A 26,098-nucleotide genomic window follows, 5' to 3' on the forward strand; every position below is an offset into this window, starting at 1 on the left:
CTGTTACTGTCCTTTTATTCAGTCATTTTGTATCTGTGTCTTTTTCTCTCTTTATATCTTCGTTTTATGACCTTGTGGTCGTTTTGTGCGCCTTTTAGTCCTGTTTCGGGTCCCATTTCTGGCCGTCTTTGCTCATGTTTTGTGTCAATTTTCTGTGATCCATTGGTGCGCACTGCCTTCGAGCCAGGCTGTATAATCGAACACAGATAACCAGTTGCTGTTGACGTGGTAACGGTGAATACTGATATTATATATTGTGGACACATTCAGGTATTCATGCTTAAAACTTAGCGGAAATCAGTGCCGTTGTAGCGAGCAGTCATGCTGGACTTTGCCATCTTTGCCGTTACGTTTGTCATCATCCTGGTGGGCGCTGTCCTCTATCTGTACCCGGTAAGTCCTTCAAAGTTTGGCGTTAGCATGCTACATTAGCGGGCTGTTCCCCTCCAGTGTCCTGTGTCCCAAAAAAAAAAAAAAAAAAAGGCGCTTTTTAATGTTTTTGTTCTTTTTCACACTATAGGACCATATAATAAATAAACTGAATAATGAGGGTATTTTTCATATTTCGGTGCCCATTCAATAGAATAGTCATTGCCTTAATCCAGTGAAATCCAACTTCAAGAAGTCTGAATGAGCGCAAACAAGATACAGAAACATAACTTTATTTTATTACATGCTTTTAGGTTTATGCTTTACATGCCGATTTCTTCCAAACCCTGAATAATTGATCCAGTATCTCTTAATTATATCACGCTGGTTATGCGGACCCCGCTGTGTGGATCCATTTAATTTGTACATTTTCTCAAAGGGGTTTTGAATGCAGCCCGCTTTGGGACGTGCGTAGTCGTTATTTTTAGTTTATAGGGAACACAGACGGATGCGGGCACCGCTATGAGCAAAAACAACCAGAAGCACTCATGCTTAGAAACATGTGTTTATATTAAACAGCAAAGTTTAATTTCTGATCATTTTTCCAGTCATCCAGGAGGGCCTCTGGTATCCCAGGTCTCAACCCCACGGATGAGAAGTAAGTTTTCCTCTTTTGCCTTTTCTGCTTCTATTAATTCTTAGTAACGGAGGTTTGTGAAATGTTCTATATTAAACAAGCTCTCTTGCCTGGTGCATCAAAATTGGTTCCTTAAAGGGCCTCCAATGCAAATACCCTTTCTGCATGTAAATCTGCAGCATAAGCAAGTGTGCATCGCTGGATGTTCTACTTTCTGCCTTCCAGGGATGGAAACCTGCAGGATATTATCAACAGAGGCAGTCTGCACGAGTTCCTCGTCAGCCTGCACGAAGAGTTTGGCTCCGTGGCGTCGTTCTGGTTCGGCGGGCGGCCCGTGGTGAGCTTGGGCTCTGTGAGCCAGCTCCGGCAACACATCAACCCCAACCACACCAGTAAGGAATCCAGTTTGGACCAGCAGCTTTCCTTGCAGGCAGGAATTTGATTGAGAAATGTCTCCTTCAGTGGAAGAACCTCCTGTGTAAATCCTCTGTTTCCTGCTCCTTTTCAGCCGACTCCTTTGAGACGATGCTGAAGTCGTTGCTGGGCTACCAGTCAGGGATGGGAGGTGGTGCCAGCGAGTCCGTCATGAGAAAGAAGGTGTATGAAAGTGCCAGCAACAACACGCTGAAGAACAACTTCCCGCTTGTGCTCAAGGTTTGCACAGATAACAAAAAGATGTATTTACTTCCAAAAAAAACCCCCCAAAACATCCCCACGCTTCTCGCTGACTCATATCTTGTTCCTTAGCTGGTGGAGGAGCTGGTGAGAAAGTGGAGGTCATTCCCGGATGATCAGCACACACCGCTGTGCGCCCACCTGCTGGGCCTGGCCATGAAGACGGTCACCCAGCTGGCTCTGGGTGAGCGCTTCGGGGACGACGCTGAGGTCATTGCCTTCCGCAAGAACCACGACGCGGTGAGAAAGTTTAGCACGAGCTTTTATCCAGGAAGCTTTTTGGATCTGAGGGTGACAAAATTAGCTTTTTTTTGGCCTCCTGTGAGGTTGATTTCCCCTCATAGTTTTCTACAAGTGTACAATAAGCTCATTCTCTTAGTACTTACACCAGTAGCTGATAGTTCAGCATTAAAAAGGCCATTAAATGAAGCATGAGGTCTGACTTTGAGTCCACTTCTTTCACCATGGGGGACAGAAAACTTCGCTTTATAGGGATGATAAATCTCTGTAATTGATCATTGATTGCTTTTGCTCTTCTAACTCACGTCTCCAGATCTGGTCAGAAATCGGAAAGGGCTACCTGGACGGCTCCCTGGAGAAGAGCTCCAGCAGAAAAGCGCACTACGAGAAGGGTGAGTGAGTTCCCGAAGGATTCCCGTCGGGCTTTGTGTGGAAAAAGTGAATGGAAAGTTTGCAGAGGCTCAGACGTTATCTCTGTTAAGCCTCTTTACAAACAGTCTGAGCACATTCAGTGTTGTCGCCTTAATCAGCAGACAGGTTTTGTTTGGGTGGGATCGATACGGCTTTACCTGCCAAGGACAGCTGCTACACCTGGCACACGGCAGTGGTTTATTTTGGGTGCTGCCTGAAGGGCTGGAAAATACGACAGAGACTTAAACAGCAGTTAACGTGTAACCCCAGTGAGGCCACCTGTATGATCATGTTAAAAATAAAGTAGTGGGCCATCCAGCATTTCTTTATTGCTTCTCTTACTCTGCAGCAAAGACGTTTAGTCATTACTGCAGTAAAGGTGAAGCTCACCATCCAAGTTTCAGTCTTGCAGATGTTTCTTTTTTTAAGGGCCTGTCCAGCAGCTGTAGGACTAGAACCCTCTATGAACCCTCCTGGGCTAGGATGTCAGATTTTGAGCCTTGAACGTGATCGCGTTATTCAGGAGTCGCTGTAGCTGTCGTGTTGTTTTTCTTCCTCGGTGGTCAGCTCTGTCAGAGATGGAGGCCGCGCTGCTGTCAGTGGCCAAGGAGAGGAAAGCCCAGAGGAAGCAGACGGTGTTTGTGGACGCTCTGCTGCAGTCCAGCTTCACAGAGCGACAGGTGAATGCCGATGAGCTGCTGCTTTCAATCCTCCGGAGAAGAAAGGGGTGCTGAAATCAAGATTACTGTTGTGTTTCAGGTCATGGAGGACTGCATGGTGTTCACTTTGGCTGGATGTGTCATCACTGCAAACTGTAAGTGGCCTAAATCAGAGGAGTTAAAGCCTCAGAGATGATTAATAAACCAGTGAGCGCTGTTGTTTTTATAATCACAGTTGCCTAGATTTGTGCGATAAGCTCTCAGAAATCATTTAAAGACATGTTTTACCCTAAAATCAAACAAATGGTAACTTTTAGGCCTCTTTTAATCTGCAAAATGGCATTTTATTCCAACTCTGAGATACACAAACTGTTGTGTTTTGGCAGTGTGTATCTGGGCTCTTCACTTCCTGTCCAATTCAGAGGAAGTCCAGGACAAGTTGTACCGGGAGCTGGAGGAAGTTTTGGGTTCTGATCCGGTTTCCTTCGACAAGATTCCTGAGCTCAGGTAAGATCTTTGGACGTTTCAGCAGCAGCACAGCTTATTTAAGTGTTCTTGAGTCGTCCTTCGTGTGCAGTGCGTTCAGTAACACTTGCCGTGATCACGTTTCCATCCTCGCAAAGATACTGCCAACAGGTCCTCAACGAGACGGTGAGGACTGCCAAGCTCACCCCCGTCGCGGCTCGGCTTCAGGAAGTGGAGGGCAAAGTCGACCAGCACGTCATCCCCAAAGAGGTATCCGGTTCCCTGCCGTCTGTGGCGGTGTGGACTGTTATTCCTTCAGTTTTCCCAGGCGAGGTGCAAAATATAGCAGTAATGTTACACTTAAAGACTGTGACACGTTGCTGTTGTCGTTTTTCAGACTTTGGTGATTTATGCCTTAGGAGTGGTCCTGCAGGATGACGAGACCTGGAGCAGCCCTTACAGGTCTGACCTTTGACCTCTGACATGTTCTTCACAGAGTGGCTGCTGACTCAGTACCAGCCATCCACAATGTGGGACAAAAAAGGAAGAAAACTGTACAGCTCACTATTTTGCAACCCTATACAGGGGACCTATTTTCTCATTTCCAGTTCTGTGTTTATATTCTGGGACTCCGTTAGAGTAAGAGATGGAGTGCTGTGCAAAAATCCTGAGCCACCCCTCATTTCTTTATATTTTGCTTCCAAGCAGTCAGACTTTCTTGTAATATTTTAAAGAGGTCTGGAGCAAAGTCTTTCTTTGGATATCAGCTGCTTTCAGTCCTCGTACCTGATCATTTTTAGAGGAATGGGTTTTTTTTGTTTGTTAAGCCACTTAACTCTGACCTATGAATCATTGAAAATATAAAAAAACCACCTAACTGGAGAGCTGAACAAGTGTTGTGTCTACACATAACACGCAACTTAGCAAATTGTATCTTTGGGCACTTTGTTGCTAGCAGTGTGTCACAAAACACATCATTTGATCAGCTATGCAGTACCACCTGAAAGCATCTGATTGGCAGCAGCTTCATTTTTCAGCAGTGATCCCAAACACACTGCACACCTGGGTAGAAGAACACAGAATGGGACACTGTTGGTCACGGATTGGCCTCCACAGAGCCCAGACCTCAGCTTAACCTCAGTATTGACATTGAAGCTTGTTAGAATGAGAAACGAATAAACTCTGTTTTTACCTTATATGCTGTGCTTCCATGTATGTTTGCACATGTTGCAATAAATCTCTGCACCTGTTTCCTGTTTTCCTATCAAAGTATAAAGAAATGAGGGCTGGTGTGAGACTTTTGCACAGTGCTGGGTCCTCGATGTTGAAACTTCTGTTGTAGCTCCACAGAATTTATCAGGAAGAGCTGAAATCATTTAGTTGATTTGTTGGCCTCTTTCAGCCACTGAATAAACAGCTGTAGTTAAAGCAGAGTGACTTCCTCACACTGAGGGCCTTTTTTCCTCTGAGTTAAAGTTCTAATGAGTCCATTTTCTAACTCTGATCACCTTAATCCTCCCTCAGGTTTGACCCAGATCGATTTGAGGACGAATCGGCCAGGAAGACCTTCTGTCTGCTCGGCTTCTCTGGGAATCAGACGTGTCCAGAGCTCAGGTAAGGCCGAGCACACGACTCCTGAACAGTGGAAAGTATCTTGGAGAACTCTGGAGTAAAAACAAGTTTTCAGCTTTCTCCTCCACATCTACATAAATTTCCTTTGGCCTCTGTTAGGTTCGCCTACACCGTGGCCACGGTCCTGCTCAGCACGTTGGTGCGGCAGCTGAAGCTTCAACGGCTGAAGGGACAAATAGCCGAGGTCCGATCTGAGCTGGTGTCCACACCGAAGGACGAAACCTGGATCACCGTCAGCAGAAGAGGCAGCTAAAAAACAAAGAGAGGAGAGAAACACTGTTAACATCTTAATGAATGAAATTACCAGCAGAGCATTCCCTGTTAGAGATCATCATAGTGTTACCAACATAATGACGGTAGTTTGGACTGAAACTCTTCACTTCTAGGATTTTTCTCCCCCCCGCTGCTTCCCAGGGTCGCCTCTGGTTCTTTCTGCTGCACACCAGTCGGAGGCCTTAAGCACACTCTTGGCTTTTCCTGTTCGCAGGTTCACTTTGTACTTGTTGAAAGCCTCCTGTCTCTCTCTGTGATGTCAAGAAAAAATGACTTGTGCTGCTAAAACAGCCGGCTAGAGTCAGGTTTCCCCGATGTCAGGGGGCTTTTGTTTGTGAAAATGAGCCAAACTGCATTCACATTTCTTTCCTTTTTTAACATCCTGTGTATTAAAAATGGATGAAGATTTTGAGTTTGTGTCATGTGTCAGCTTTTATCTTCAGATTCTTATAAGCGTATTAAGGTTAACGTCATAAAACACATTGAAAAGGTTTGATTTTTAACGGTGAAACGTTTCCAGATTAAGACTGCACCTTTGAGTAGCTGCGTCAGTCAAATAAGTTGAGGATTTGAAGCCATCTCGCCTTAAAAGCTGCCATAGTTCATGAGGTTGAGGTTTTCTAAAGATGTCTAAATAAATAAGGTGAAAACATAATTAGATTTGCAGATATTTGACTCGTTTAAAATAACCTGCAAATTCTAAGCTCATCCATGTCTCTCTCCTTACACGTCCCGACTGATTATTCTCTAGTTTTAGGCGGTGTCCTTGTCTCCACTGGTAGCATGAGACAAGTCTGGGCAGTCTCCCAGATCTGGATCAGGGCATCAGTGAGCTCTTGGATTGTCTGTGGTGCTATTTAGCATCACAGGATGTACTGATACGTATCACCCCAGGGGTTCTCAGTCAATAGCATCAGTGTCTGCATCACCCAGGAACTGCCTACACACTCTGACCTCATGAGTCCAGGCTTTGACCTGCACCAGGGGGAACCCAGGGCCGGAAACCTGCTCTCATCTGTGAAAAGCACAGGGTGCCAGTGGGGGACCTGCCAGTTCTAGTGTTCCATGGTAGATGCCAATTGAGCTGTACAGTGCTAGGCTTCAAGGACAGGTCAGGCTTTCACACCACCCTCATGGAGTCTGATTCTGACAGTTTGGACAGGAACATACATGGACATGAGTAGCCTGCTGGAGGTTGTTTTGTTGGACTCTGGCAGTGTTTGTGCTATTACCAGTCCTGCTGCAGGTTTGATGCTCTTCTGCAGCCTTGTCCGATGTCTCCTCCACATTCTTGGATCGATGTGGCGTCCTGGAGGAGCTGGGCTACCTGTGCCAGGTACTGGCTCGTGGGGTTGTCTTCTTGCTATCTCTCCAGTGCACCCTGAAGATTGACTGACTTTGTGTTGTACTGTGATGATAAAGCATTTCCTTCTTTTTCTTTTTTTGGGGGGGGTGGGGGGGGGGGTTGTTATATTTTCAGCCCACATTTGTACAACAGTTTGAATTAAATTGGGCCTGATGATTAATAAATATGAGTCCAGCATCTCAACTTTTTGCGGTGGGGGAGTGGGGTGGCATCTTAGTTCCTGAATGTTATTCATTTAATTGAGTGATTGTTGCAGGTCAAAATTAAATGCAACCACCCTTACAGAAGGAGAAGCAAAATCCTATTTTCTCCAACTGCAGCTTTTGAGAGGAATATAAATAAACTCTGATGAATTTAGTACAGTTTTCATTACAAGTATTTTATCCACTGAGTTAAATATCTCTGAATTGGAAACAAATTAAAGAAACATAACCGCTGAAGCGCCCAGCAGCGGGGAGTGCGCTGTGATGCGGCTCCGCTCAAAAACCCCCAGCTGCGGGGAGAGCCCTGCAGTACCGCGCATGACCGCGGGAGGCGCCAGAGAGCGCGCCTCTCCGCTAAAGATGTGAAAATGGCGGAGCTACAAATGCTTCTGGAAGAGGAGATTCCAGCGGGACGAAGCGCGCTGCTGGACAGCTTCACCAATTTGGAAAGAGTCGCGGAGTACTGCGAGAGCAACTATGTCCAGGTAGGCTGGCGCAATCGTGGAGGAGAAGGAGTAGTAGCTTTGGTTTTGTTTTGGTGTTTTTTTTAATGGAGGGGCGAAGCGGTGCTGGGCTAACCGATGCGGTGCAGCCGTGCTGTCAGCTAGCCTCGGCTAACGTTCCAACAACCTGCTGCCGAGGCGGTTTTTTTCTTCTTCTTCTTCTTTTTTAATCAAATAACAAACCCATAATTTGGCATTTCCCGCCAAATTCCCGCCTGTATTTACTGGCTTCACACCCCCCCTCAATATAGCGATGTGTGGGACTCGTGCATCCCACCGTGGTGTATTAGCCGGGGTAGCTCGTTAGCCTGCTGCCCGTCATCACCCTCAAAGCACCGAGCAGGCACCGTGAAAATCGATCCCTGCGCTCCGTGCGGGAATCAATCACTGCCAGCCAGCTGATCAGGCTCCGGCCGGAGATGTGGGACGCGATATCATAGCAGATTAACCTCTGATCAGCTGTGACAGGAGATAACCCGCCGTGACAGTTTTATAAACAACTGATTTATGATGCAGCCACACTTAAAGCCCTTTAAACATGCTCAGCCCGGAGCCTTTCAGCGGCACCTCCGTGTTTAGCGTGAAAGCAGTGTGTGCTGCTGTGGATGCATTTCCTGTGTGAGCATCTGCTGGTTTTTCCGTAACATTTCTGCCTGTGTGAGTGCAGCCGTTCAGCTGCTTTCATATTCTGCAGGTGTGATCTCATCTATTCCTGCATCTCCGCTCATCACACACTTACAGGCCCGCCTCCATAGGTGAGAAATCGGGGAATAGGCTCGGACAAGGTGTGATGCTGAAATCCGACATCCGTGATGAGCTGGGCTGATCAGGTCTGACAGGTCGCCCTGTAAAGAAGGAGAAGGAGAAGGATGGGGAGGAGGGGCTGGTGGATGTTGGCAGCTTGCTGTCTGGCAGGCTGCCCTGTGAGGTTTTCCCAACTGCTGTCAGATGGATATTATCACTTATAGATCGGTTGGACAGGAGCAGGCATCAGGAGAATGTTTGGTGTGATGTTTCACCTCTCACATCCTCATATTTTCTGCCGTGCCTGTCTCTCTCTCGGACTTCTTCCAGCATTAGTCATCAAGGAATTTACACCTGCTAACTAATATTTCCGGTTGTAGCTCACATGATGCCACAGGTGTGTTCCCAGGAACTCGATGCCTCGGAGTTGTTTTAGGATGGTCACTGAATTTTAAAAGTTTGCCTCGCTTGCAAACCATGCCTCAACATGCGAGTAGGGGTGTAATGGTACAAAAAAAAATGAAACTTTGGTTCATTTGCATACATGAAATAGTTATTTCTGGATCAAATCAAATGATTTACTTCTTGCAAACAGTAACAAAAAACTTTCAATGAACATGAAAGCCACATTTGACTGTACAACAAATGGAAATTGAGTAAAAAATAACTGATCAGTGTCTATTACATATCACCTGAGAGGTCTGTTATTGTTTCACTACTAAAACAAACTGCAGCACCTAACACTCCTATATTATCTTTACATTTTTACATGCTGTAGTTCCATTTTTTTTTTGAGAATTTCAACTTACTGTACATCAATACAACCTTTATGTTCCAAATTTTAATAATATGGATGTAATAAGTCCATAGTAACAAAAGAAAGGAGCTAAAAATTAAAATAAACTACATAGAAATTGAAAATCTTTTTTTTTTGACACATTTTTCTAGACACAAATGTCAGAGCTGTATCCCTCAAAATTGTAAATGAGAAAAAGTTGCACAAAGCCTTTCAAACCACAGGAAATTTATTTTGAGTGCTTTAACCTCCTGAGACCCAAGCTCCTGTTTGCGATGGATTTTTAATTTCTCCTAGATATTTGTGATTAGATGGACCTGATATTTATATAAACTAAGCTTCCTCTTTGAACAGGTAGTTGTATTTTGTTACATGGTTGTTACATACTTTTATGGAGAAACAAATGTCCTCAGATGTGGACAATGGGATTTTTTTATAGCATAACACAACAAAAACAACGTGACTTAACAAAGTATAAAACATTATTGAGCAGAATGAAGTATAAGGTGCAGCAAAGCCAAAATGTAATGTCCCCATATGTGGACGCAGGGTCTCAGGAAGTTAAAAAAAAAAACTGTAGGAAAAACAAAAATAATATTCCTAATGTGCACCGTGTGCAAAAAGACAGCATGCGCATCAAAATAAACTATTTCCAATCACGTAATCAAAGTTCTCAGAGTCCCAGGAACTTGTACAAAGACACAAAGTCAAGTCTTTTCAGCAGCACCAGTGGAGCTTTGATCGAACTTTTGGAGAAATAAAAACCACAATCCCAGCAAAATGACATCACTTCCTGTTGTTGCAGGTAGTGGCTTGCATGAAGCACCGTGAGCAGCTGATCGGATCGATAAAGCATCTGGATGTTTTTGTTGTGTGCGCTTTTTATTTGATTGCAGCAAACGTGTTAGTGGAAGGAAACGGTGCTCTGGGACACGTTGAATGCATTGGTGTGTAAGCGTAACTCCTCCAGGTTTATATAAAAATCTGTCTTATTTGGTTGGGCGCTCCAGCCGGTCATAAAGGGTTAAAACACAGACAGTGCTGTTAGATTGTTAGATCTTCTTACTTAAGCTGTTCTCCTGGTGCGTGCATGGACTCAATCATTAGTTTAGATACTTGATGATGTTGATTTTGTTAATTATAGTTCTCACAACTGACTGTGCTTCCTTGTGATTGACGACCCTCTTATGGTACGAGCATGCAGCACTGCTCAGTTTCTCAGCCGGATCCACCGCTCAACATTTAAAGAGAGAAAATAAGAGCCGAAATGCTCAGCTCAGGGTGTTAAAACTGGACTTTACTCATCAAGTGATGACTTCACATTGGCCATGTCCATCTTCTACATACAGTCTATGGTTTGGTGGTGTCAGTAAAACATGCCAGCATCAATGAAAGGAGTTCTTAAGCTTTGAGACGTGGGATCTTTGATTAGTGGGACTATTTAGAACAGGTTTTTGGTTCTCTGGTGTTGCCTGTGGCTTCCACAATGAAAAGAAAGGTAGAATAGAGAGAACGTCTCCGATGACTCCTGAATGTAAAGCATGTCGGGTTATACTGTGGCTGTCAGGGATGGGCGTTTCATGCAGAAATCCAGTTAGATACTGACAGAGACCTGTTCAGTCACCATATTCGTGCTGAAATGGCTGTGCACCGTTGTGACGTGCTAGCTTTACGTGAGCCAGACCTCATTATGATTTATTATGTGAAGGAGGTTCTGACAGCTGTGGTAGTATTTGGCCACACACTCGTCGTACTGTTTGCACAGGAGCACGTTTTACTGGTCCGACTCCCGAGGAGGCCGGTGCTGTTTGTCCAAACATTACTGCCACCCTCAAGCGGTAGCTAGTGTATTATATCCAACCAGGTGGCAGTAAAAATGAGGGGAAGTGTTTATTTTATGACAAATAATTGCTTTAATTAGTGATTTTTTTTTTTTCCTGAATTAAAATGGGCTTTGAGGGGATGAATATGCATGTGAGCCCAATCCATCAGGGCACAGCAAAGACACAGAGTCTGTTCTGACTTGAGAGAAATCTCTCTCTGTTGTTTCTGCCCGTTTGATGACTAAAATGCTGAATATGGCTGAGTAATGTTCTGTTATTACAGTGCTGGAGACTTTCCTTTGGCTTTGGGCTAAAACCAAAAATTTCTCTCTGCTGGGAAAAAAAATGCCCCATTCACATTTTCTAAACTCCTGCTCTCTTACTGGATGTATATCAGTGGATTAAAAGCATCTTTTCTGTCAGCAGGTGCTCTCATGACTTCACTCACATAACCTGGTCGTCCCCATTCTCCGGCAGCGCTGCGTCCTCCACGCTCCTGTAAATGATGCCGTTTGTTTGCAGGCCGTGCCAGCTGCTTAAACTCGCTGGATTAGATTTTTGAGAGTGTGTGAGATTCTTTAGAAATTTGTCTCTCATCAAAAGCGCGCTCCATGCTTCACATAAAAGGGAATAGACTGATTACCACCGAGGGTGCTGCTCATTGAAGTTATCGGGACACCCCGGCTTGTTGCTTCTTGATGCTGCCTTGCTTTCTTTTTTTCCCCCCCCCGCTTATGTCAGTTTAGAGCAGGTGTCTTTTCAATCAGATTCGGTGCATATCTGCTATGGTTTCCTGACACCGCTGTCAAAAATAATACGTAAAGACCAAAGGAAAGGTGGGAGCTTTCCTAAAATGTTGGCACCTCAGCCCTGGATTTTGGGGGGCATTCACAACATGGCTTTAATTTTAAAGTAGAATTAATAAGTCGATATCTAATCACAGCCAACACCCTGTGTTTACTGTCAAGTGAATCTGCTGCTGTCTGTCAAACAGAGAACAATGGTTTTGTTGCCACTCATTTTTGTTGATTACACTGCAGATTATTTTCCAGATTAATATGGAATGGCGAGCAACAGCTTTCCAGACCCTAAGACAGGGGTGGCGAACTCCAGACCTCGAGAGCCGGTGTCCTGCAGGTTTTAGATGTGTCCCTGATCCAACACACCTGAATCAAATGGCTGAATTACCTCCTCAGTATGCAGTCAAGTTCTCCAGAGTCCTGCTAATGACTTCTATATTTGACTCAGGTGTGTTGAAGCAGAGACGCATCTAAAACCTGCAGGACAGGGGTTCTTGAGGCTTGGAGTTGGCCACCCCTGCCCTAAGATAACATTTTAATGAAGCTATTGGAAGCAGGGATCATCAAGTTTGCTCTGCTTCATTAAGGAAATACCTTGAAAACCTTTACTAAAGTAGCTGCTTGTGGTTGAGGGGAAAATTGGAAGTGAGGCACCGGAAAATTAATCTGATCCTTTTTTTTTTTCTTTCTTTTTTGCTGTAAATTAATTATTTCTAGAAGACGAGCATTACTTGTTTAAAATCTAGAGATAATCAGTTGCTGATCACACACATCAAATAAAAGCTGCATATTGTCATATTTGGGAAGCAAATATTGCCTTTTTTTCAGTCTATTTTTGCTTTCATTCAAACCGTTACGTGCTGGCTTTGTGCTCCAGCTCGACCCCCGCACGCTGCGCTTGCTGCAGTGTCACAGAGGATTAAGGAACACAGTTTCCCAGCAGAAACATTAGCTGATCCATCTGCCCTTTGATGTTCCTGTCGACGTGCCCACACCGTGCCCACGGCCAGCCAGCTGCCTCTGAACGCCGCTTTGACTGCCGGCTGCAGCTGTTTTACCTGCTACTCGCTCCGCTGCCGTTAAGCCCTTTTTTCTTGCTTCACTACAAAGTTGGTTCTTGGTGATGAAACCTTTTGTCTCCGTCCTGCTGACACAAACTACTTTCAGGATCCATTTCTTTAGGTGTGTGCTGCTTTTTGTGTTGGAATATATATATATATTTTTTTTCATGTTTATACTCATCATCTGTAGCATTAAAATAGTTCTAACAGTTTATTTTGAAATGCTGAACGCAGGGCTGAATGCAAAGATGGGCACAGCGGTAACTAAAGCTTTATTTTAAAGCTTTAGTTACTACTCATTTTCCTGAAACAGGTTTATAGCATGAAACGGACATGTGCTCAGTGGCCTGTGGCTTTTCTTTGTGAGGTTGGGATTAGGGCTGGGCGATACAGACTGAAAGTAATACATTGATATTTTGTAGCTGAATGGCGATATACGATATATATCTCGATATATTTTCTTCCCAAAAGGTATAAACAAAAAGGCCCTTCAGAGTCAAAGCCAAGTGTCCCAAGCGTCACACAGACATTTTTATTAACATTCAGCTGTAGATGTACATGAGAAATTGCTCAAAAATCAACTGTTGGCACATTTAAATAATAATGCTCCTCAAATAAATTAATGCTTTTTTTTTTCCTCTATAAAAAGACTCACAGCTGAGCTATTAAAATGCAAATAGAAAAGATACAGAGCAAAAATATCAAAAGGCTGACTTATTCTTTACAAAGCCAGTCTGGTGAAGTCTACTTCATTGGAAAGTACTTCCTCCTGTGTGTACTCCTGTACATCAGTACTGAGACAGACAGACTGAACAAAATTCCATCTGCAGGATTTTAGACATCTCAGTAAATCCATAGACATATGTGCTGCCGTATCACCGCAACGGGCCCACCTGCTCAATGCGGCATCTGCAAACACACGTAAAAGACCCACTTCCGCTATCAAGGTCACGTGACTTGCAGTACAAACCAACTTCTGCTTCGTATGGCGGCGCTCTCTTACCTGCAGCCAGGGACCCTTGGGGGTCCGGGCGATGCCAAAGCGGACGAACAGATGCAGTACGAAGGCTGTATGTACCAGTGTTAATTTCGTTGACTAAATATTTTCGTCATAGTTTTCATCCAATCAGAACTTATAATAATTTTGTGAAAGGGCGGGGCAAGTTAGGAAAACATCCAATCAAACGCACAGTTGCCCAAATTTGCCCAAACTAGCCTGTGATTTGTCTTTATTTCTGATAGAACTAAGTTATGTAAACAATGTCAGCAGGGAGAAAGAAAAGAGCCGATGTATGGACACATTTGTCTTTTGATACCGTGACAAACAAAACGATGTGTAAACCATGTGGGGCGACTATCTCGGGTAAAAACACGACAAATCTTAATCAACATCTGCAAACCAGTCACCCAGATTTCCATGCAAAGGTCAGCATTTTAATGTCATGCAGGGTAAAGTGTTTTTCCCAGTTTAGCATTTGTGTTCATAGAAAATCTCCACACCGTGGCGGATTAGCCTTTCCTAATCTTAGTCCTGAACACTGCCCTGCACCTTTCAGAGTGTCCTGCTGTAAAATGCTCGGATTATCTCAGTAAGGTGGTGTTAATGATCAGGTGTGTGGGAAGCAGGTGAAACGCTAATGTTAATATTATTAATAATATTGCATAACTTTTAATAAATGTTTAATTTTGTAAGTGTGTGTATAATAACTAATTCAAGCGAACTGAAGAAAAAGCATTTGCATTTTGCATCCTTTATATTTTAGTCGACTAAATCTACTATATTCTTACGATAATTTTGTCGACTAAAACTAAAACTATTCAGATGACTCAATTATGACTAAAACTAAATTACATTTTCGTCAAAAGACTATGACTAAAACTAAATCAAAATTTGCTGTCAAAATTAACACTAGTATGTACACAAAACATGGCGACAGCGAAGGATTTCAGGTTTCCAAAAGTCTCCGACCTCACCGGAAAAAGTCGTTAGATTTGTCGCTACTTGCTTTTTGGGAAAAAGTCACCAGCCGTTAAATCTAGCAACAAAGTCACTAACTTGGGAACACTGCCGTGCGGTCACTTCCTGCATGATTACCGGGTGAAGCGGAGCGAGGCGGGGCAGTGTGAAGCTGTGCAGAGGCAAACTGGGAGAAGACAAAGGCGAGCTACAAGCATGATTGTAACGCGAACTAGACTATATCAATATAAGTGATATTGTCTCATCTTATATTGCGTATGAAAATATATCGATTTTTTTTTTTTTTTTTTTTTTTTTTAAATCGATATATTGCCCGGCCCTTGTTGGGATGATGTTCCTGTGCTTGCATGGGTTCTTTTCTGATAGTCTGGGTTCCTCTCATAGGCCAAAAACATGCATGTTCGGTTAAACGGTGATTCTAAATTGGACATAGGTGTGAATGTGAGTGTGACATATTAGCACCCTGTCTAGGGTGTACCCCACCTCTTGCCTTATGAGAGTTGGGATATGTTTCAGTTTTCCTGTAACTCTTGAACTTGATAAGCAGTAGAAGATGGTTGGATGTATAGTATATCTAATTGAGTTATGATCTTTCATCTACTGTCCTATTTGGGCTCTGTAGGGAGAAAAAAAGTGTTGTGTTTGAGACTGATTAATCCCTCAGTCACACAGGCTAAGAGACCGATCGGCAACCACCTGGCAGCCACCAGTTGCAAGGGTTAAATGTGCATTTCCTGATCAGTTGGTATGTGGTTGCAGTAGGCTGCTGGTTGTCACTGGCTGATGTCAGTTGTAAATAGTGTGTTGTACCAAAAACCTCCTTGTCATTGCTTAGGTTGCAAGGAGGTGACTTGTCTGCAAACACTTGCCAACTCCTCACTCAGTGGTGACAAGACTGAAAAATGCGGTGCAAACAGGAAAGAACATTCACCTTCAAAGTAAAAGTTGCGCCTTTTGAAACGTGTTATTTCAGTGGTAGGGAACATCCTTTTACTTTGAAGGTGAACACACTCTTTCCAGTTCTTTTAACACACTGCGTCACGCTGTCAAATTCCTGGCGGTTATTTAGGAGTGTTTGCAGACAAGTCTTCCACGCAAACTACAGGCAACCACAGCAAACTGCTTAGTGACCAAAGCAATTACAAAGAGGTTTTGCAACCACTTGCCAACTGGTTGGTGAATAAATATTTTACCCTAGCGACTGGCGTTACCACGGGATCAACAACCGACCTCTAGGCCTTTGTGAACGAGGCCTAAGATATCTGATTCATGGATGTCGTTCACTGACTGGAGTCGATTTTCAAGGCTATTCAGTGTCCCACAGCTAATGAAATGCATTAATGAACTGCTCATTAGGTTAATTCATGACCTGGATTTTTACTGGGGGGATTGCACATAATTTTGATTCCTGCAAATCTAGCACTTACAATGTGGGAAAAACCCACACAATATTACAGTATTACAGTAGAACTGCAATGATTAGAGTAACTTGATTATAAAAATTCCTGAATGCAAATTTTTTTGCTTCAGTGCTTCATTTAATGCACAACTCAGGGCTCACCATGTAAGCGTGAGCATTTCCCCAAGATTTGCAACTAAAAACATACCTGCAGTAGAAACGTATCTAGGAGCGAGCATGTGAATAAAAAGTACATCATTAAGCCCATGCAGCCCCCAGTTTTTCTACAGACTGCTAACACAGCAACAACTATGATCTGCCATAGTTTAACATGAAGTCTTTCTTTCACTGACTATATTGTTTTTTTTTTGTTTGTTTTTTTTATTCTGAATTTCTGTGTAGCTCCAGTTTGCCTGCTGTAGCAGCTTTTGTGCTGGTAAGATGTGTTGTGATGCTCTTTTTGGTTCTGCTAGCACGTTTAACAAGAGGTCGTTACTGACATATTTTGGATAGTTGGTGCAAAATCATGATTTCTGTGGGAGATGTTCTCCTATTTGCTTCTGTTTTCTGATAGGCTGCAGGGATCTTGGATTAACTTTTCACCTGGATGCGTGTTATGGTGTTGATTAGCTATTCATATCGTATGGAACTTGTTTTTTCTGCTGAAAAGATGCTGATATTTAAACTGGGAGATGAGACATTTAGACATTTTATTTTAGCGGGCAGCACAGTGTTGTGTGGTTAGCACTACTGCCTCACAGCTAGAATGATATCTAGAAGGTCTGGGTTCGATTCCACCTTGGCCCCGGCCTCTCTCTCTGTGTGGCGTTTGCATGTTCTGGGGTTACTGGGGTTAGGGTTAATTGGTCACTCTAAATTGCCCACACATGTGAATGGTTGTCTGTCTCTCTGTGTTGGCCCTGTGACAGGCTGGCGACCTGTACAGGTGTACCCTGCCCTTTGCCCTATGACAGCTGGGATAACCCTGAACAGGATAAGCAGAAGAGAATGGATGGATGGATTTTAGTGTGTATCATCTTCAGTCGTCATATGCGTCGTGCACTGATTATTGCATGGTACTGTGCGATTATTTTGTGAGGAAAACAAGAAAGAGGCACAGTGGTTTATTGTGCAGACATAAACAAAATGTAAAGAAATGAGGACTTTTGCACAGTGTTGTAGAACTCATTAAAATATTTTGACAGAATAAAACTGGACACGTTTTATTCTTAGTGTTTAGCAGGAGTCTATGTTTCTGCTCTTACAGAGAATAAATGTGCAGATGTTGGCTGCTGTTCTTCAGTTTGTAGAAGCTGTTCTTTAGCTGCTACAAATGAACTGGAACAAATTGGTGTTTGCCATATTAGTTTAGGCATTTATTAGGTGTGCATACTGCTTATTTTTGTCAGGGATCAGGTACAAACACAGTTGTTTCTGACATGCCAGCAGCCAGGTGCTGAAGCATCCAGTCTTTGTCACATCCAGTCTTTTCTAGGTGCTCACCTTCGTGTAAACAGGCTATAACTAGTCCTGCAAGTGTGCAAATGCCCCCTGTGGGAAGCTTTTATTGTGGGAATTCCCCTCTGTTTCTGAAATGTTAATATCAGGCCTCTGGTATGATGCTAAACTTTTAGGCTTGTCAGCATGTAGTAGAGGTGTGCAGGGATCTTGCGGTGTAAAGGTGGCCCATTTTAGATTTGCAGACTGTATTTTCAAAATGTCCTCAGGTAGGCCAAGCTGCCCCCCCCCCCAACTCCCCCACCCCCTCCCTCAGTGTTGATCACTTTATACAAGCCGCACCCTTTGCTTGCCATGGAATGCAAATCGTATCGTTTTGAAAGTCAAATATCCTTTTCTCTTCTTCAGTCTCCAGACAAGCAGAGGGCGCTGGAGGAGACCAAGAACTACACCACTCAGTCTCTGGCCAGCGTAGCCTACCTGATCAACACGCTGGCTAACAATGTCCTGCAGATGCTGGACATCCAGGCCTCCCAGCTCCGCCGCATGGAGTCCTCCATCAACCACATCTCACAGGTGAGGAAGTTCAACAGCTTGAGCCTTTGACTCACCTGCCAAGAATGAGCACAGCCTGCATCGGTGCTCAAAGCACATTTAACGGTTAAATATTGCCTTTTAATACTCTTTATCCTTTTTCAAATGGGTGTTAAGTGCTTTGTCAGCCTGGTTAATCAGGTTTTCAATAAGTTTTGCTTATCTAATGCATCAAACGCCCATGTGACTGTGTGTATCATGAATGTATAATTCAGTATATCTGCATTGCAGGCAAATGCGCGTGCCAGAGCTGCACGCTGGATTGAAAGATAAAAGGGTTTCAACATGCAACAGATACTTCAAAGCCCTCAAAAACCTAAATTATGAAACACTCTGAAACACCTCTTCCTCGTAATAAAGGCTTTCAGGACTTAATGTTGTAATTAAATAATAAACGCGCACTTCTCGTCTTCAGACGGTGGACATCCACAAAGAGAAGGTAGCACGGCGGGAGATCGGCATCCTCACCACCAACAAGAACACGTCCCGCACGCACAAGATCATTGCCCCGGCCAACCCCGAGAGGCCTGTGCGCTACATCCGCAAGCCCATCGACTACAGCCTGCTAGATGACATGGGCCACGGAGTCAAGGTGCTTATTCTGGTCTTTTTCTCTTAATTTTGTGTTAGAAATGCACCAACCGCACGCCAGTTTGAGTTTAACATAATGATGCTGTGTTTTTGTAGAACAGTATTGATTTAAGAGTTTATGTTGGGACATTTTGTTTCCCCGTGGACTGCTGTCAGATGCTTAATTTTATGGGGTCATATTGGTCAAACATGCAGATGTGTCTGGAAGAAGCACGGCATGCAATGGAAATGAGTTTGCGTGTTGGGATTATTCCAGGCTGCTCACTGCGGAAAATCTAAAGGAAAGGACTTGTAGAGGTCACAGGCTTTACTATTAGGTTTCAGTGGTTCTCAAAGGCAAGAAATCTAAGAAAAAATCAATCGCATGAACGGGAAGCCAGTGACCTCCAGGACGTTAAGGCCCTCACCTGCTGCCGGTAACGGGCTTCTGTCCATCGTTTTATGTTTAATGAAATCATGAGAGAGGCTGATTTTTGAAAGCTTGTTTCTCACTGACTCTCTGAACAAAGACGAGCTTGTTTATACAGAAAATTGAACCACTGGCTTCAACCTTACAAAGGTCTCAAAGATCAAATTCCTCAGATTTTAACACTGAGCCTTTGTTGTTTGAATCTCACAGCTCAGCTTTATGCACCATAAGCTTGAATGACTGTTGTTTTCCCCTCCTCCTTCACACACTAACCACCTGATTTCTTCTCTTTTTCTCTTTATGCTTGCCTAACTTTATCTTTGCTATCAACTGTAGTGGTTGCAAAGGTTTAAGGTAAGACTTTGAAAGTAAGAGCCCCAAATAAAGAAGGGCTTTTTTGTGAGTTGTGGTTTTTGTGTCTTGAATTGTTGTGGCTGTGGTTTGTTTTCCATTTTTGGTTTGTTTGCAGTTGAAAATGTGTTTTCTTACAGAGTTTTAGATCAGAGGGTTCAGAGTGGGATTGATGATCATTTCTCACTATATATTTAAATTCTGGGACTCCAATAAAGCTTTACATAATTTCAAATTACAAACACATTTATTTTATACTCGCCCGTTTTGTGCAGTCCCTCGGTTAGGTGCCAATTCTGGGTTCCAAGAATTATTGAAAGCAGATAACTGAGGCAGCATGATTATCGTGAAACATTCTTCCAATAAATACTTTCAGGTCAGCTGCAGTCAAACAGCCAAAAAACTGCATTATTGGCACAAAATTAGGTCTGTTACATGCTGGGTTTTATGATTGTTTCTGCAACTTTATAATCTTCTAAAATTTTGTAACGTATTCACGATGAATGGAAAAATATTCCCAGCTTTGAGAGGAAGCACTGTTACAGATGACACAGAGTGGTTACTACAATTACCAACTGTTGCAGTTCACCCTGCAGACTTCTTTTCTTTTGGCCGGCGTCCTTATTTTCATATGCAGATAAATGTTATGTAACACAGCAACCGTTTGCATATTATCTCGAGATGATGGAAAAGATCGGCACGTTCCACATCAGATGGGTCACACTGTAAACAAGTGCGTGCTCATGAGTGAAAGTTTGATGAATATCAATTTATTTGTACTTTTAAAATTATGTATTTTTAAACACACAATTGAGTAAAACTGCAAAATGCCCTATGATGTATGTCATGTACTGTTACGGGTACTACAGTCAACAACATCCCATGAGGCTGTAACATGATTTATCCTAATGCCTGCAGCAGTATCACATGCACGGCATATGTAGAAGTTATAAACACGCAGTCTTTATATTTGCTGTTGCATCACTGTAGTTATGCACTGTTACGAGCACGACATGATTTGGGGGGTGCAAAGGGATGACTTCACACATAATGACATGAATAATTTTAGTCAAGCAAACCTCATACATGCTCTAGATCGGCGGTTTTCAAAATGTGAGGCGCGCCTCCCCTAGGGGGCGCCAGAGCACTTTAGGGGAGGCGCGGTGCGAGGGAAAAAATAAACCGGGAAAAGAAGCTATCTGCTTGCTGTCTACTGATGTGAGAGAAAGAATGGACAAATTTTTAGTAAAGAAAAAGGCAGGGGAGACAAGCTCTGGCATAAGTAGAAAAATGAAAAAAGGGCGTATTTGCCATACAAAGGCCCTGATAAAATAATTAAAATGGGAGGAAATGTTTTAAAATGTTCATGCGTTAAATTTCATTCAGATAAAGTGTCATTTTAAAAGATGAGATGGTTCTAAAATAAAAGCAATTAGAAGGTGTTTTGTAGTGGCATTTGTTTGTGTGTGGGTTGATTATTGGGGGGGGGCAGCAGGCATTGTGCTCCTTGGAGGGGGGCTCACCCTTTCATACTTTGAAAACCCCTGCTCTAGATTATATGAATATTAATAACAATAAACATGAGCAGAGATTTGTGAAAAATGGCTGCACAGCAGGTAAAAACCACTTGCTTGTCACACAAGAAATATCAGTATTAACTTTATGTTGTGTTATGCAAATATTTTATATCATATTTTGGAGGGTATTTGCATTTATATATCAAATAAATAACACTTTGAGTATAACCAAAACCTGTGTGAACATAATCAGTGGGACCAACTCCATATCAACAACACTAACTCACTGAATTATTATTATTACTGGAAAATGTTATTTTGTTATGCTGGTAAACTCAGTTTTGCCTTTGAACAGATTTTCTTTCACTTTTGCCTCCATAAAAGTCCTGATTCACTCCCTCCCAGACTCTGGAAAATTTAGTTCAGTTCTACAGTCAGTGAGTAATTGTGATTATAATTTTTTTTTTCTTTTTAAATCAAGTAGCTCATCCCTCAGTTCATTTTTTTTCCTTTTTTTGAAGGCAGCTATTTCAGCTCCTGTCTGTTTTAGATTTTGGCCACTTTTAATATGAGCTTTTATCACTGTGACAGAAATCACAGTTATGCACTGGCCAAAAAAAAAAAAACCCTGAAAGCAGTATGTATGCAAAGGCAACACCATCGACCTATCAGCACTTTTAAAGCTGGCCAATTAGCACATTCTCTTATTTTCTAGTTTGTTTGTTTGTTTGTTTGTTACGTGTGCAAATTTTACACTTTTCTTTGTTAATAGACTGGACTTGATACTCAGTTTTAGCACTTTCTACTGAAAGTCTCAGTCACACACATTTATACACCATTTTTATCCATGCCTGTCTAACATTCACATACTCAAACTCTGATGGATGCATCTGAAGGAGGCATCTTGCCTGGGTATCAATCCACCAACCTTCTGATTGGTACACGACCTGCTCTCCCACAGCTGCCATTTGTTTAGATAATGCAAAAAAAAAAGGTTTGTTACTTGGGCAGATGCCAAAGTGTTTATGGGTAGATTTTGTTACCTTCTCAGAGAGCCAGACCAGGCGTCCCCTCTTTCCAGTGTTTATGCAGAGCTGCGCTAACGTGCTGATGATCTGATCTCACCACAAACTAAAGAAGTGCAGTTGTGGAATTGTGGCTCTCTCTGTTTAAAGGTTGATAACCAGCAGATTTGTCCTCCTTCTGCAGGCCAGCGCTCAGAACATGAAGGCCGGAGGCGGCGGACTCCCTCGCACCAACCCCCCCACACAGAAGCCCCCAAGCCCGCCCATGACGGGGAAAGGCACCCTTGGGTATGTAAGCTGTGCCGCTGCCTTGATGGGTGTTGAGACGGACGTACGGAGCGCAGGGTCGGTGTCCGTCAGAGGTTCACTGTGTAACCATGAAGCCCTTCAGATGGACCTGGTTACTCTCAGTTTCATCATCACTCCTTTACCTCCTTTGTTTAGTCGCCTCAGGGTGGTTTCAAATGCATTTTAGGGCTAGTTCACATCACAGTGGTGCTCTGTGCTGCTGAGACAGCCTGATTTCCTTATACAAGAGATTTTAGCGTCAAGCTGCACGCTGAATTTTTGGATTGGTTGCGGTTTCTTGCTCTCACACATACAGCATACATCTTTTAAATGGGTTTCTCTAAATTATGAGGATGCAAGTTTGTTGAAGTTTGCTCTCTGTAGGTTGAAGTTCTTTTTGTAATGAATTTGATATGAAGAGAAGCAGCAGTGTTTCCAAAATACAAGCTGCTGTGAGTTCACATTTTATTTATTCTTATAGTTTTGGTACCCATATAATACCCAAGTATATTCAGTATTCAGGACCAAACAAGGACTTTTAAATGCTTTATTTTATGAGAAATCCTTAATTTTTACATTAGCAGAAGAAGAGATTGTTTTAAAAATGATTAAATGTCAATGTTGAGCAAATAATTAATTCAATTTGTTAAAATCTTTTCTTTCTGATTAACTTTAAGCAGCATTAAGCTCAAAATCCTGTCTACCTACCAGGGCATACACATGGTTGATAAGTCTATTTTGGCCTATCGCTATTTATATCCCAGCACTGATAAGTTTAAAAAAAAAAAAAAAAAAAATTACGGCTTTATTTAAATGCTAAAACAATATTTTTTAAGCTGATTGATATGAATTGGTTTTATATAAAGAACCAGAAAATGAAATGTAGGCTAAAATAAAGATTCAGTTAAAATAAATAAACAGTGACCTCCAGATTTAGCTCCTGTTTGACAGAAGGTTCACTGAGAAGTCAGTCTTTTGCACTCAGTTCTCCTTGCAGTGGCAGGGCTGCAGTCTTTAGGTGTTCCTTGGGCTTTATTGCTGATTGTCTACACCTGACACAGTGTGGATAAAAGCTTGCGTGAGGTTGGCTGGGGAGAGACGCCGTTTATTGCTGTACCTCATCATGCTCTCCTGGCTTTCATTTTTAGCTGAGGATAGTTAGTAAGTTAAAAATAAAACCCATGTTCCTAAAATCTCTGGTGTTATTCTCCATTTTATGTTGCATCCTGTGAGTTGTGTTGTTAAAAAAAAATCAAATAATCATCTCAGCTGTAGGTTATTAACAGTTTCTTTATCTCTAAAAGTATTTAAATAAATAAGATGCTTTTAATTTGTCACAAATTATAGCTTCCAAATTGATTGGCATGATCTAAAATAGCGTTCAGAATAAGTTCAGAGGGATTTGAGAACCAGAAAAGCTTTTCTGCCAAGCTAATTGACAGAAAATATACACATTACAGCTTTTAATGTTTATTACTGGGCTGCAACAGACTTAAATTCATGAAAATGATATAGGAAATGGTTCAAAATGAAATTTAAAATTTTACAAGACTTCTGAAGTGTCCAACTACTAGTCTATTAAATTTAGGTCTTATTTAATATGCCAGTTAATAAGATTTTAAAGTGTTTTTATTTACCTCTAAGTATCAGTTAATCATATCAGCTACAGTTCCTTTATTTCTCAAAGTAAGGTATTAAAAAAAACAAAAAACATCCTGGATAAGCCCCCATGCTTAATCCTTTATTTTATTTCTTTTGTTTGTTTGTTTTTGCTTTGTTTTGTATTTAATTGAGCTTTTTTCTAGCTGTTTTTCTAGCTGGCTTTGATTGAAATTTCAGTTCAAACTAAGTGATCTCTGTAATACATGTTAGTGTCTCTTTGCTGCCTCATTTTAATTAAAAGGTGTCCCTCAGCCTGTATTTTGGTCATTGCTATTAAATTAATATATTTAAAGTGTTTTATTTAACCATAAAAATTAGCACCATCATGCAAATGTGCCAGATTTAGCCACACAGGTTGATTTTCATATGCAGGCTGTGGCAGGCTGATATTTTGAAGACTTTTTTTTTGACTTGTATAATGTAGGTGTAATTTTTGGCCTGGGCTTAATTTGAATTTCACCTTTCATTGGGACAGTTTGTGCTCCTTTATGATTCTGTTAATGATGCTTGGGTTAGAGTTGAAATCTAAACACTGAATGTTTTTATTTTCTGTGTTGGAGCTCGTGGAAGCTGTGGAGGTCTGTGCTGCTGGCTCTCTGTGTCTGACTGCTGGAGCTATCTTTGATCCCACAGGGCCTCTGCTATTGCAGCTCATAATGTTGTGCTCTCGTTATTTTTGGGACTGTCCTGGGTGTGAAGTGCTGTTTGTGTTTCTGTGTGAAAACGTGTGTGTGTGTGTGTGTGTGTGTGTGTGTGTGTCCCTTCAAGATGCATGTCGATCAACCACAGCTCCAACCCTCCATAACACACCTTCAGCCGCAGCTACAGGCGGACATCCCCTGTGTGACTTTTGATTTGTCCTTTTTCTCCTCTGTTACTCAGCTTGTTGTGTTTCAGTGTCACTTTGAGTTGTGTGTTTGTGACCCAGCTCGCCCACTCCTGGCTGCCCCATATTCCTCATAGCAGCGTTTTGCCATGGCAACAGTGCTCAGAGATGGGTCACCCCCACTGTGTCAGCCGGGAAATTTACATCTTATTGCCGGCCCAGATCAATACCTCAGGGTTATGTTAGAAACTGATCATCAGCGTAGAGCTGCTGCTGGCTGAAAAACCTCTTTTCCAGGTTTTTCAGTGAGTTTGTGGGTTTACAGTTCAGAAGATGTGGGCGGTCTCACTCGGGAACGTACATTTATCTCTTCTAGACACTCAAAGAATTTAAACTGAGACTCTTAGTGCTGAATTAACTACATAACTCAGGATTTGAAAAGCTTCGGTGCTGCTGAGCTCTCTTAGTGACTAAAATGATTGAGTGGAATCATTATATTTTCCACAGAAATACTGATCATACCCAGACTGGTTCCTTTAGTGTGTGTGCATGTGTTTTAACATTTCATGCACAAACTGTATCACCAATAGAACATTTATTTTGAAAACTCAGGATTTAAACCTGATGTTGCAGATACTGCTTCGTGGTGCAGACGTCTGCTGACTGCAGGTGCCACTCAGCACCTACCGACCTAAAACCTTTTTTCCTTCAGCGTGGCCTTGTTGGAGCTGTCAGACAAATACGCTTGACAGTTAATACACCAGTCCCAGATTAAAGAAGACAAATCTTTATTTTAGCTTTAAAGCTACAGTCACACTAGGGAAAACCGCGGTTGGAGACCGCAGCCTGATTTGAAATTAGTGCAAATGTGTGCAATGAACTTGAGATCTTGTTCCTCTGAAATGGTTGCTTCGAAGATGGGAATCAGGTCTGAGACCACTCGCTGTCAGTTGCTGTGTTCAAAGCGACTTTGGTGTTTCAAGACAGCAATTAAAACTGCAATATAAGTGTGTGTCTGCATATACAGAAATTCCCATTACCGCAGAGACTTGAAATATAAATTTCTCCACAGATGGTGACGTAGTTGCTGCAAGATGGCAATTTAGCTTCAAAATGACAAAGGCACTTGGCAGCCTTGTATAGGACTACAAACAGAATGTAACCAGTTAAGTTGAGTCCTCTATTGCAAAAAGGCATGTTGAAGGCACGTTGCGCTCATCGGCGCAGACTGACTCGGATCAATTTCAAAGTGTTGGCAGTATGCCTGTGTTTATAAATTAGACGGCAATTATTTGCAAATGTTCACCAACCAGTCTGAGAGTGATTGCAGTCGCACCGTGATT

The 26,098-nt window shown here is 42.4% G+C and overlaps 2 protein-coding genes across 8 annotated transcripts in view; both read left to right on the forward strand.

Annotated features, from left to right (window-relative positions):
• The first annotated feature begins 95 nt into the window (after positions 1-95).
• On the forward strand, positions 96-5,760 carry cyp20a1 (cytochrome P450, family 20, subfamily A, polypeptide 1). The gene is made up of 13 exons (XM_030749216.1): positions 96-393; positions 978-1,027; positions 1,232-1,398; positions 1,515-1,660; positions 1,754-1,921; positions 2,235-2,313; positions 2,900-3,012; positions 3,092-3,146; positions 3,378-3,498; positions 3,615-3,726; positions 3,854-3,918; positions 4,981-5,070; positions 5,188-5,760. The coding sequence occupies exons 1-13, from the start codon at positions 322-324 to the stop codon at positions 5,339-5,341; spliced, it is 1,392 nt and encodes a 463-aa protein (XP_030605076.1). The 5' UTR covers positions 96-321; the 3' UTR covers positions 5,342-5,760.
• A 1,496-nt stretch (positions 5,761-7,256) lies between these two features.
• Positions 7,257-26,098, forward strand: part of abi2b (abl-interactor 2b) — a 33,729-nt gene continuing 14,887 nt past the window's right edge. For 5 of the 7 annotated variants that reach the window (XM_030744796.1, XM_030744802.1, XM_030744810.1 and 2 more), the window contains exons 1-5: positions 7,257-7,415; positions 17,901-18,068; positions 18,502-18,678; positions 19,423-19,440; positions 22,164-22,267. In XM_030744796.1, the coding sequence (XP_030600656.1) occupies positions 7,299-7,415; positions 17,901-18,068; positions 18,502-18,678; positions 19,423-19,440; positions 22,164-22,267 (584 nt within the window). In that variant the 5' untranslated portion in view covers positions 7,257-7,298. The remainder of the gene's footprint in view (positions 7,416-17,900; positions 18,069-18,501; positions 18,679-19,422; positions 19,441-22,163; positions 22,268-26,098) is intronic. The other 2 variants (XM_030744826.1, XM_030744846.1) reach the window with 1 other exon arrangement.

This window comes from Archocentrus centrarchus, chromosome 2 (genome assembly GCF_007364275.1).
Source record: "Archocentrus centrarchus isolate MPI-CPG fArcCen1 chromosome 2, fArcCen1, whole genome shotgun sequence".
Classification (NCBI taxonomy): domain Eukaryota; kingdom Metazoa; phylum Chordata; class Actinopteri; order Cichliformes; family Cichlidae; genus Archocentrus; species Archocentrus centrarchus.

Excerpts from the sequence above, each read along its gene's own strand:
- cyp20a1 (XM_030749216.1), top strand. The coding sequence starts at position 322 with ATGCTGGACTTTGCCATCTTTGCCGTTACGTTTGTCATCATCCTGGTG. Across the intron at positions 1,028-1,231 it reads CTCAACCCCACGGATGAGAA|GGATGGAAACCTGCAGGATA; the intron begins GTAAGTTTTCCT and ends TCTGCCTTCCAG. Across the intron at positions 3,147-3,377 it reads ATGTGTCATCACTGCAAACT|TGTGTATCTGGGCTCTTCAC; the intron begins GTAAGTGGCCTA and ends GTGTTTTGGCAG.